The sequence below is a fragment of the Crocuta crocuta genome, unplaced genomic scaffold (assembly GCF_008692635.1).
Source record: "Crocuta crocuta isolate KB4526 unplaced genomic scaffold, BGI_CrCroc_1.0 scaffold112, whole genome shotgun sequence".
Classification (NCBI taxonomy): Eukaryota; Metazoa; Chordata; class Mammalia; order Carnivora; family Hyaenidae; genus Crocuta; species Crocuta crocuta.
In genome coordinates, this window is record NW_027528818.1 from 324,784 (window position 1) to 337,999 (window position 13,216).

Consider the following 13,216-nt stretch of genomic DNA (forward strand, 5'->3'; position numbering starts at 1 on the left):
AAAAAGAGAGGGGGGGGGGGGGGGGGAGACAAATATTTGAATATTTGTATAGGTGTTTTCATCCTTATCAGTACATCTTTAGTTGGATGTCTCAAACAGCCTCTCATTATAGCCAGGATGGAGGGACGGACAGAGGGATGAAGAGAGGGACGGAGGGTGTAGTAGGAAGGAGCTAGGGACAGAGGGAAGAAAGACAGGTATTAGTATTAACAGTCTCACCATTTCACACATGAGGCACTAAGCCACAGAGCCCTGGGTCACTTGTTTAGTGGCGCACAGCTAATGACAGAGGAGGTCTTCTAAAATTAGGTAAAGACAAAACACAGGTACAGAGGTTAACAAAGGAGAGTATTTCACATGGAAGTTTCCTCCTCTAAAAACATGGAACTCTCTCAGAGGACCTTTCCTGCTCTACATTCTGTGATTCTACTAGTAAAAACTTCTGACATGTTTTCCTTTGTGAGTACTGCAGAGAAAGGCAAGATAAATATTATGTGGAAAACACTGATTGAAAGCTCTGCGAGAGAGAATAAAAAGACCAGTTGGGAAGAAAAGGAAATAAACGTCTCAAGGGAAGCTGAAGTGATCAAAAGAATTATAAAAACAGGATAAAAAGAAAATCAGTATTAAAAAGAGATAAGGTAGAGTTAGAAAATAAATAGTAATGTGATTCCTTTCAAGAGTGGGAGCAGACACAATAGAGATGTTAATCACTGAAAATAATTATAGTCATTACCACTCAAATATAACGCACAGGATGCTTCATTTTTTGGGGTGGTCTCTTGACTTTCTACCATTAAGCTGCCCCTTGACAGAGTGTGGCTGAAGGAAGGTTACTTACCAAGTAGCTGCCCTCATCCGCTGAATTCTGTGGTGATTTTTGTTTTGTTTTTTTAATTTCTTTCTCAGAAAGCAAACTTGTCTCTGATTCGGAGCAGTCTACTTACTAGCTGTGTGTGACTCTAGAGAAGTTAGTTAACCTCTTTGTGCTTCAGATTCCCTTTTTGGGAAAAGCAAGGCGATAATAATACCCTCTACCTTATAAGGCTGTTCTGAGAAGGGAATCCTGGGAATCAAGCGCTTAAGACCATGTTTCCCGCTGTGGGGATTTATCAGCACCATCCTCTTCCTCGACACGAAGGGATGCTTAAGTGAGCACTGCTCTGTTGGCTTTCCCCGAGACCCATGGTAGAGCAGTCTGTTTCTTTACAGAAAGAGTATTTAGGGAGAATATTGTTTTTAGCCTTAAATGGTCCATATCTATGTGCTGACACCCCCTCCCCGCTGACAGACCCTGTGGCCGTAGAATGATAGGGCAGCGTTCCATCTCCCGTCAGGCCGGAGGCCTCCCCGGGCAGGTCTCTGGTGCCACCTTACCTGGAGCAGGACAGATAACTCGCGGTGTCCTTCTTGGCCACGCCGCAAGTGCTGCTCTGACGAACGCCAGCCAACGCCAGGTTGAATCAGAGCCTTCTTGGCCGGAGAGATTTGACACACTGGAATCATGCAATGGCCTGGAGAAGAGCACAATATGAAGCAGAACAGAGTTCACTAAAGGAGAAGTGTATTGCCGGACTCTCCCGGAAAAAACAAAACCGCACATTCCAGATGCAGCAGCAATGCGTTGTCAACAAGGGCAGTGACAGACCGAAAAGGCCTTTGTAGTGTGACCAACACCATAAGCGTTGCTGGAGAACAGCCCCGACCGAGGCGGTTTGTTGTGCCACATGTTCGGCAGCGCAGGTGGGCATTCATCTCTGCGGAAAGTTTCTATTCATACGCCTCAATCTGCCTATTTCCAGTTTTCTAACTTCTTAGGTTCCCGAGCCTCAGTATTACTGCTCAGACTCTGTGGACGAGAAAAGTGCCTCATGCTTTAACAAAGAAAGTGAAATCTCTGACATAAAATTGCCCCCACTTTCCCATTCTCTACCAGAAAGTGTTCCATATTTCCCGCTCACCTTGTCCTCTTTTGAGTCCAGTTCGTGGACTGGGAAATAGCCCCTCTTAGGCTAGCCCCACAGCCTGGTCCTCTTAGGCCTCTCGGGGGACCTGGGTTCATGAGTTGTTTCTACGCACTGCGTCATCCCTCTCTCTGCATGGTCATGTTCAAATCCCCATGACTCTTTCCTTCTCTTCCCCAGATTTCTGGAAAACACAGTACCCTGTCACTGATACAGGTCCCGTTCACTCAACTCCTTGGCCTCCTCCCGAGACCCTGCTAGGCAACCTCTTCTTTTCCCTATTTTCGTCAATGCCCTAGTGTGCCTTAGTCCTGTGTGCTCAAAGCTTATCATTTCTCTTTCATTCCTCCTCTTTCAAAGCAACAGTAACCATAAAAATATCAGCTAGCAGGGACACCTTGGTGGCTCAGTTAGTTAAGCATCTGACTTTGGCTCGCGTCATGATCTTGCAGTTCAGGAGTTAGAGCTCCACGTTGGGCTCTATGCTGACAGCTCAGAGCCTGGAGCCTGCTTCCAATTCTGTGTCTCCCTCTCTCTATATGCCCCTCCCCCACTCCTGCTCGCTTGCTCTCTCCCCCCCCTCTCTCTCCCTCCCTCTCTGTCTCTTTCTGTCTCTCAAAAATAAATAAAAACGTTTAAAAAAAGCATATGTCAGCTAGAGTGTGTTAAACACTTGCAATGTGCCAAATTCTTAACAAACATTGATATTTATCCTCACAATGACCCCTAAGAGGCCGGCAGTATTATCCCTATCTTATATATAAGGAAAAGGATGGTCTGGACGGAAATTCAGGTGCACCTGCCCCCAAAGTGTGTGCTTTTAAGCTGCCGGAGGGAATATTTCACAAAAGTCAACTTTTGACAAGTTCTTTTATTTTTGTCTTCATGTCCCTTACCACCATCTCTGCCGTCACTGTGATTCTTCAAGCCATTACAGCCTTCTGCTTCCTGCCTAGGCTCATCATTGCCAGTCTTACATCGTGTTGAGTGGTTACTCCACCTACCTCTTTACCCACCCCATCTTGTCAGGTCCACACTCATGGTCACAGCCAGCATTTCTGCATACACGTCAGCCTGAAGAGTCTGCTCTTTGCCAATTGCCCCCTACACCCCCAGATTTCAGTTTCACCATCCCTTACCTATAATACACACCCACGCACATCTAAACGTGACCTTTAAAACCCAGCTCAATTGTAATTTCCTTCAAGAAGGTTCTCTGTGTGCTCCATCATTATCCTTCATTCCCTGCCAAGCTTGAGATAATCCTTTTCTTTGCTGCCATAAGCCTCCCACCCCCTCTTTTTCTCTTTCCAATCCCCCTCTCTTAAAAAAAAATAGATGATAGAGAGAGAGAGGGAGAGAGAGAGAGAGAGGTACTTGGGTGAATCAGCTGGTTAAGCATCTGACCCTTGGTTTCAGCTCATATCACGATCTCACGGTTGATGAGTTCAAGCCCTGTGTTAGGCTCTGTGCTGACAGTGCAGAGCCTGCTTGAGATTCTCTCTATCTCTCTCCCTCTCTCTCTGACCCTCCTATCTCTCTCTCTCTCTCTCTNTCTCTCTCTTTCAAAAATAAACATTAAAAAATTGTAAATATATATACATATGCATATGCATATCTGTGCTCCTTTCCTCCATGCGTTGACAGAACCTTACATAGCTGCTTTCACATTAGGCCTACATGATGAACCAAGGAATCAAGGAATATATCAGCCATGTAGCTCAATGTTTAAAAATAAGAGTGGTATCGCAATATAAATATGGAAATAAAATGTGGTAACAGTAAGGTAATCTAATTATACTCAAGTGGAGAATCCTTCACTGAGGTGAGACACCAAAAACTCAGTTTGGGAAGCTGTTATCCAAAAGGAGCTAGGGGTAAGACTAGTTAGTAAAGAAGCATTAACATGTGTGACTTTTCAGAGAGGAGAAGACCAAAGGGCCATTTCCATATTCTCTTAACCTGTGCCCAGGAGATGAGGAGGAGGAGGAGAAGGAGGCCCTTCTCCCCTCCAGTGAGTATATAACAAAGAAATCAGGATACGTGGATGGATTTAGGGAAGATTTTTCTCCCAACGAAAGTTGTATGTGAGGATGAGGTTACTAAGGAGAGTGATGAGATTGCTTTATTTAGAGATCCTTAAAAATTGGATAGACTGTTATATCTTCAGCTGTACACATAGAGTCAGGTACTGGAGCATTTTCCATTTGCTAACTCCTTTGTCTCAATTCAGGGTGGGGAATGAATAGACTTACTGCACCTTCAAATCCTGATTCTGTAGGAAGGAATAGTTTCTAACATATCAAGCATAATGATGCTGATAATGATGATGATGATGATAATAATAAAATAACATTTCTAATCCTTTAAGCTCCTGGTTCTCTAAATCTTTATATTCTAAAATAGAAAATCTGAATATGATATTCACCAGTTCTGTCCTCTCTAACATTTAGTGGATTTTGACTGAGATTTATTTTTAAATGCTTGACATATTGCATAACAATAGTAGAACCTGGCAGTTAGGAGCAGAGACACAGAAGCCAGACTTGATTGGAATCCTGGCTCTGTCACTTCCTAGCCCAAGGGCCCTGAGTAAGCTACACACCTCCAGGATGCCTCAGTTTTCTCATCTGATACTGTATTGCCTACCATACGGGGTAGCAGTCTTCAAATGTATAGACCTTAGAGGAGTATCTGATACACAGTAACTGCTCAAGTAATGAAAACTTACTATTTTTACTAAAACATATGATGTTACATTCTTTGTTCATAGCAAGTATTCATCAAAAGTTTACATTTGCTGCCCAAAAGGTATGCAGCTTCTTGAGGGAAGCAGAAATGGAGATACATTAACTCTTTCAAGCCACTGGAATTAATGTCAAGTGATAGCCTAGTAACTTCGCTAAGGGAGTTCCCCGCTGCATGATTTTCACAAAGCCCTGCACCACAGCCTGGTTATGTATGTGACCTTTGGAGACCTCCACCACATATTTGTGTAGAGCAACTCTATTTCTACTAACCAATAACAAGATGCAGTCCAGCTGTCCTTCCATAAACGAATGGTTAAACAAATTAGGGTACATACATATCATGGGATACTATTTAGCAATAAAAGGAACAATTTTTTTAAATGTTTGTTTATTTTTTGAGAGAGAGAGAGCACTAGTGGGGGAGAGGCACAGAGAGAGGGAGACACAGAATTCGAAGCAAGCTTCCAGACTCTGAGCTTCAGCACAGTGTCCGACACAGGGTTCAAACTCCCGAACTCCAAGATCATGACCTGAGCCCAAGTCAGATGCTTAACCAACTGAGCCACCCGGGCGCTCTAGGAACAAACTATTGATACACACAACTTGAATGAACGTCTAGAGAATTATGCAGAGTGAAAAAGCCAATCCCAAAGATTATGTACCATATCATTCCACATACGGAACATTTGAAATGAAAAAATTTGAGCAGTTTGGTGGTTGCTGGAGGATAGGAGTAAGGCATGGGGAGAGGATCATGGGGGAGGGAGGAGAGGTGGTGTCCCCCCCACATTTTTAAGACTTTGTTCATGGGCAAATGACTCAGGAATGATTCTCTAAAAGCAAGTTCAGACACTTCTGTATACCAGGACTGATCAAAAAGATGTTAACATGAAGGTAGGTACTACATCTGATTTAGGATGTGTTGAAGAAGGCTTTTTATACAAGTATTTGTAAAACACTCTTTTTGCCCCTAGGAATAATTCGGGTTTCACACCAGCAGACACTGTGGCTATCATTTTCTGTTCTACACACAAATCCCTCACACTGGGTAAGTGATTCACAGAGTTAAAAACCAACTTTTTAACCAATATTACCCTCAGTTACATCTTATAATTTTGACATTTAAGCAACTCTTCAAATTAAAAGGAATGGAATATTGTATACTGTGTTAGGGATAAAGAACAATAGCAAGGTAAGGATGGGTCATTGCTTTGAAGTACCATTGTTTGACTGAACCAATTTTTGAAGGCCTAAATTTAACAGTGTAGGATTTAACTTATTTTGTAATTATGTTTTTGATGTTCATAAAAGGTTTTCAGCCTAGAATGTTAACAGTAAAAGCCAGGGAAGGGGGTGGTGGGGTAAGGGAGGGAGAAGACTTATTCTGAAAAGGAATGGGCAAAAACTTGGCTTTGGAAGGTTCTAGAGTTGCCCCTCAGAAAAGTTAACTTACTTTCTTGGAAGATTGGAGGAAGGTAGAAATATTCTTACCCTAATCTGGTATTGACATTAGTTTAAAGTTCATTTCAGAATGTTACTTCTATAGAGAAACACGATGTCTTTATCATTAACCCAATCTGACTAGTGCCAAAAGTGAAATATGTTTATTTAATGGGCAAAAGTAGAGCAAGAAGAAAAGTGCTGTTTTCTCCTAAGCTTTATCCAGTGTATTGGTATTATCCCAATAATCTGTCTAGGCGTCTGAATCCATGTCTTTAGCCATTAATAATAAGTCATGAAGTAATCAGGAGCTTTACTGACAACTTCATTCACAAACTCCTCGAGGTAGTAGGCACATTGTAGTAAAAACTCATTAGAAATTTCTTTACATTTTGGCATGTGACTCACTTAAAAGAATGAAAAATCATGACATTTCTCTGTCACGTTAAAAAGGTTCAGTCTGTAAGCTAGGAAACAAAGACATTCCATAATGTTGTTACTAACCCCACACGTATTTGTTTGATAGAATCTACTGTCAGTCTTGCCAAGTTTGGAAAATGACTTCAAAATTGGACAACCTCTTTAAGGAACAGTTGCTGTCTAGGGCTTCCGCTTATTTGAACAAATGATATACAGTTGACTCTTGGACAGTGCAGGGAGAGGGGCCTTAGGGCCACCAACCCCCTGCACAGTCAAAAACCAATGTATAACTTCTGACTTCCTGAAAACTTAACTACTGATAGCCTACTGTTGATGAGAGGCCTTACCAATAACACAGTCAATTAACCTAATATTTTGTATGTTATATGTATTATATACTGTACGAAAATGAGCTAGAGAAAAGAAAATGTTATTCAGAAAATCATAACAAAGAAAACACATTTACAGTCATATGCCGTGTTTATCGAAGAAAAAAATCCATGTGCGAGTGGACTCTTGTAGTTCAAACCCATGTTGTTCGTGGGCTACTGTACCTAATGTTTATACGTTGCAGTATTTCTGTTAGGTTTTCTTCATAATATTATCGAATTGAAGTTGAAAGTGCTTTGGAAGTCACATTCCAATCCTGACTTTGTGACTCTGGACAAATCCCTTAAACTCCCTGAACCTTAGCCTTCTTACCTATAACGTGGGGCAGAATCATACTCCCATTTATGAAGTTTATTGTTAAGATGAAAGATAAGGTTTGTTAAGTAGCTGGCACAGTACTTGTACATAATCTCCAGTCAGTATATGGCAGATGCGCTATAATTGCACTGTGTGTAGGTCGCCATGGATTAAATTCTACAGCCCACCTGCAGAGCCAGATGTGCTGCCTGGCACACAGCAGACACTCTTCTAAGCAGTAGCTGTTATTATTAGTTATTAGCTGTATTAATGATCACTGTTACCATTTCCAGGGTTCCAATCTCCCAACCCTTTGTCCTATAGATTTTCATGTAATGGGTGTGGTTTAATTTTTGACTTCAGAGAAATCATCTTGCACTTCTTTCCCCATGCTGTTACTGTACTGTGATGTCTAGTGTTCCAGGGCTCCTAAGAGGTAGGTAGGGAGTCCCAAGGCCAGTGCCACCAGATGCCTCAGATGTCCAGAGCCAGAGATCAAAAGAGCCCACGTCCGTAGCGTAGATTAGAGGACATGCTGAGCCGCGGCTGCACCATATATACTCTGCCTTCCTGCAATGGGCTTTTAAATCCCATACTCTCCTTGGGTTTGTTTTTGTCAGGAAAACCAAAATGGATTTTTTTTTTGTCTCTCCACGATGTTCTTCTGTGCTGGAGCTAGCTGTGTTGAGCAAAGAACTCTACCCAAGAAGCCTACTGCAGCCTGACCAGTATTCTTTTCTTTGCTATAAGCAACATATCTACTCATTGGATCTTTGTATGTGTGTCTTTTTATTTTTCTTAATCTCAAAACCCTATTCTTCTGTTCCTGATGCTTTCTGAAACCTGATGTTCAGGCCAATGGGTATTCTGGGCACTAGTCAGAAGTAGCTGTTTTGCTAAAAAGGGTTGAGTTAACTTGGACTTTTGTCTGCATATGCACTTTGTTATTGCCATGTTCTCCCATGAAGTCCATCCTTAGATCCTACAATAAGATACTAGTGTGGTATTTAAATAACCATATAGTCTAAATCCTTAGTTACGTCCATAAAGTGATAGCCTTGAGCACATTTGGAATTGTGAGAGCTGAATACTTGTCCTCACTCTTCCGTTGAGCCATGCCAGACTTCAGTGTCCTTAGCTCTTCGGTTAGGCAATTTCACAAACTATTCTGTCATGCCTTGATCATATCTGGCTTCCTTCCTGAAGTATCTAGATAGCATTTACCTCTTCGCTACTTCCCTTATCTCAGTGAGGTGACATGGATTGTGCTTGTTCCAGCAACACCTCATTTCTACCTGTAGCGAGGGGTGTTGCCTCAATATCACTAGAATGGACTTGTTAGCCTTATAAACTTACCATATCCATTTTCACAAGATGCAATGCATGTTCCCTTCTATTGGGGACCTGACATCACTGGTATAGAGGATATGCCGTGACAATGACCTGAGCTACGGGCTAGTAATTACCCTAAGGGAACTTCTTATCTGCATGGAAGTGGAAGAACATCACACTAAGTGTGAAAAATTCATATTCCAGAAAGCAAGGAACACATTTCAGATAATATCGCTCAGGATTATACTCTCTCTCACCTCTCACACAAAGATAAAATATAATAGATTACAATATGGCTATTTTGTACTGAGAAAATAGATCTCTCCCTTTGGAGATCACTCTCAAAATATTTCTTCTAGTGATTTTACACACACACAACAAATGTGTGCACCCCTCTGACACCTCAAATAGAACACATTCAGTAAGCCTTATGAAATACCATTCATTATTATATATAGTATTTGTATTTAAGAATAAATCATTGTAGACCAAGTGGTACCCAGGTAACTAATGAGCCAAAGATGAAAGCCCTCGCTTCAGGAGCCTTCTGAATATTCTCTTGTACACACACGTTCAGTTTATTTTATTGTTCTTGCTTTTGCCCTGTCACAATCTCTTTGGTGTGTACTTGCATCTACACAGATGCTGAATTTGATTCATTGCTTTTATTAGTGCATTTGCCATTGATTGATTAGTTCTTCGTATTAGTACTTTTTCTATTGATTGATTGCAGATGAAGTGACTATTTGACCTTTAATTATGAGGCTTCCTATTGAAAATGACATTGAGCTATGGCTTCACATAATCCATCTGGAAAGCCTGACATGATGCCATTCCCTGGAGTTCGTTCAGGAAGAAAGAGGAGGCCTGAGGAGGCGCCGAGCTATCACTGTGCCTCATCGAAAACAATACTACAGGGCTTGTATGCTGCTCTCCTATAGTCTTAGCTCAGGGTTGGAGGTAATTTTATATTTTGTCAAGACAGCATCTCTTGCAGTGGGTTGCCTTAAAAGCCGTGAACTCTCCTGAATTCTTCTCTAGTCTGATGTTGATATTTGTAGAATAATGACAAGGTATTTTACATAGCAGAGGTTGAAAAACAGCTTCTACCCTGGTTAACAATGGCTCAGTGCACAGTCAATAGATCTCATCAGAAAGAAATTCGATCCAAGGTAGTCAGTAGTTTACTTCTATTTTATCTTTTTCTCTTGAGTACTCAAATCACTTTGCTTATCTAGAGTTCCAATACACGTGAAAAACATTCTCACAACACCACGAAAGAGAACGTTTCAGGAGGTTTGAGATCCTTACGTGTAGGTTTATATTAGTTTTTAATGTTTTTAAATAGCAAGATGAAGGCACATACTCTCATAGCATGTCAACTAACTACTGGCACTCGGTTGTGAGATTCTCAGTCATTCCTTATTTCCGTATTTCTAAAGTGGAAGAACGCTATTTAAATTTCAGAGAATCATGATGAGTGCTTATTAAAAGCCCACCGTATGTCTTACTGTTTATAGATACTGTGGACAAGGGCGAATCAAGGCAGGGATTCCCTCACACTGTCTAGACTTCACTATATGAGGCTATGGTTGCAGTTGCACAGCTGAACTGTGATAAGAAACTATGCACTAAGCAAAAAGAATGTAACTGTTTGGTAGACATGGGATTCTGCAAAGAGTGGAGAGAACACACACCTGATTCTAGCCCAGATTCAAGTTGCAATGCTCTCACCAAAAGCTGAAACGAATCACATAACTGCTGCGGGCCTCCATTTCCTCATCTGTAAAATGAGAAGATGGACAAGATGATACTTGACCTTCCTCCCAGGCTTAAGTTTCCATGAGTCTGTGCTCAGTGACTGATGATTCCATTCTAGAACCGCTTCCCTGCTGTGTGGGAAAGGGAAAAGAGCTCGTGAACGGTTGTGTAAATAATGTTACAATATTGCAGGAAAAAAAAATAAGGCTTTGGCTTCTTTGAAAGAGGTTAAAAAATAGCTTCACCCTCCAAAGAGTTTTTCATAGGAGAAACAAAATCAGCAATGGATCTTATTTTCAGTTTTCCTTGGAAGCTATTGGAGAATGCTACAGGATTACCTGTAACTTGGGCTGGAAAGATCACTTAATAACATCTGCATTATTTCCTCAAGAGGAAATGGGATTGAAATATGAAAGGTTTCATTTCTGTTGTTCTTTTCCCCTAAAGCTTATCTGTGATTCTATTTGGCACACAGAGACTATTATCTTTTAATTTTTTAATGTTTATTTATTTTTGAGAGAGCAAGACAGAGCATGAGCAGGGGAGGGTCAGACACAGAATCCAAAGGGAGACACGGAATCGGAAGCAGGCTCCAGGCTCTGATTGTCAGCCCAGAGCCCAATGTGGGGCTCAAACCCACAAACCGTGAGATCATGACCTGAGCTGAAGTTAGAACCACCCAGGCACCCCAACAGAGACTGTTATCTGAATAAAACTGCCCACAATTGGGAAGCACTTTTTGAAGCTTTGAGCTTTGAGTATGACCTGAAAACCTTGAATATCAGCAGGTGAGTAACTTTGTTTTGGCTACAAGGAAATGAGAGCATGCAAAATTTTTACAAACTTATCCCAGATCCTATAACTACTAGAGACTAGATTCCTGGCAAAATTTTTAGAAACTTATCCCAGATCCTATGACTACTAGAGGCTAGATTCCCGGCTTCCTAATTTCCAGAACTGCTTTGGATAATAAGATATGAAAGCACTTTGAAGACCAAAAACTACTATACTGGTTCCAAATATTGTAAGTGTGCATTCTCGGTGTGATTTTGAGTTATTTTATTAATTGATTAAGGAAGAAAATCACCTCTGATTACATTGCTAGTTATAAAACATTTTAAAAATACTTAATATCTATAATTGTTCCCATAGGCATATATTTCCCTGTGGCCCAGTCATAAACTGGCATTCATTCCTTCTACCTTCTTTAATAACAAAAACTTATATTCTGTTTACAGTGAGTCTTGATGAACCAGCCTCTACCTTTCCCATGAGGCATCACTGTCTGTGCTTTTTCTTGCAAACTAAGAGCCACAGTGCTGTATGACAATAAATAAAAGTGGAAATAGAAGTCCAGAGCAGAGATAGAAAAAAGAAGTTTGTGTTTGGGTCATAGCCATAAATATATCTCTGTCCTGTGTTTTGCCACTGGAGTTACAGTTCTGTAAGGAAAGGCAGATTGGGGACCTCTGCCATTTGACAGATTCTTAAATACCACTGAAATTATAAACACAGTAGATTTTACCACTGTGCTGAAGAAGAGTGAGGGAATGTCTGTCATTTTGTACCGTTTTCTGATCCATATAAAGAAAGAAAGAAACCTAAGTGCTCAAAGTGGTACGCATAAGTTTCTCAGAGTTTGTGGATTGTTTTGTTTTGAATTTGTGATTGTGAACTTGGTGTCTGAAAATCTTTGCTAGCATGTCTAGACTTAGGTAATAAAGACCTAAGAAGTTCCCAGGTTCTAGGCAGCAAGTATGAAATGAAAAATAGTAACACTTCTTTGTTTTTCTTGGTTTTTTTTAAAATTTTATTTAGGCTGACCCTCAAATACCATTAATCTTAATGATGTGCCAGGAGATGTTCACCTGGAGATCAGTGTCGTGATACCCACATGATTCCCCCTCCTCATTTCCTATGCCGGAGACTGTCAAACGTTTTTAATTACAACCTAAGGTTGGAGACACATTTTCCAGTGCACATTGCTTGTGTGTAAAAGTTTTACAAAACACCATTCACTCTTATTTTATATATACATTCCATATTCTATCCAAGTGGTAGATAAAACCCATTAAGTTGACTTGCAACTCGTTAATGGGTCATAATCCAAGGCTGAAAAGTATTACCATATACCTTCATAGTAAGATTTTTATCTCCTTCCTCAGATAGTTACCGTATAGGCTGTAGCATCTACTGTCTTTTTTTAAATTGAACTTTAACCCAAATTTCTGATACCATGTGGAAACCAGAGCTAATTAAGACTCAGAATAATTCTTGATTTATGATAATATAAGATCACCTGCATTTAGGTTTTATTAATCCAGCTTATATTACAGAGTTTCTATACCTTTTTTGGATTTCTTTTTAAATTGTGTCATTATTCATCTTGTTTTCAACAGTAGTGGGAATAAAAATAACAGCTAACGGTAATTGAGTACTCAATAGGCAAACACTGTAGTATGTGCTTGTTACATGAAGTAATTTTCTTGAAAATACTTTTGTGTCCACAGTGTGGGATCATGTATGCACTAGTTAGTTTGGAGTTCAGCACTAGGGACAACCAGTTGCTCCAATGGAAAATTCTCACCAGAGTGTTCAGCTACTATTTTATCAGAAAGGAAATACTACAGAGGCAGCTATAGCAAATGCTTTTGTGACCTGTATCTCTGTCAACCAGAGATTCCGCTAATCAGCATAATGAATTCTGAAATGGGTTTTTATTGATGAAATTACTGACTTGTTACTTTGCATGATAAATGTTATAAATGGACTCTGACTAATAAGTAGACTGCCTGAAAACTTTAGAGACGCTTCCTACTTACTACACAGAATCTAGCAAACCCAACAGCTTGAATCTGAAAT

General features: G+C 40.5%; 1 protein-coding gene across 4 annotated transcripts in view; it reads left to right on the forward strand.

Annotated features, from left to right (window-relative positions):
* The window catches only part of SLC10A7 (solute carrier family 10 member 7), a 259,094-nt gene that overhangs the window by 222,630 nt on the left and 23,248 nt on the right, over positions 1-13,216 (forward strand). For all 4 annotated transcript variants that reach the window (XM_077755901.1, XM_077755903.1, XM_077755902.1 and 1 more), the window contains one exon: positions 5,689-5,762. In XM_077755901.1, the coding sequence (XP_077612027.1) occupies positions 5,689-5,762 (74 nt within the window). The remainder of the gene's footprint in view (positions 1-5,688; positions 5,763-13,216) is intronic.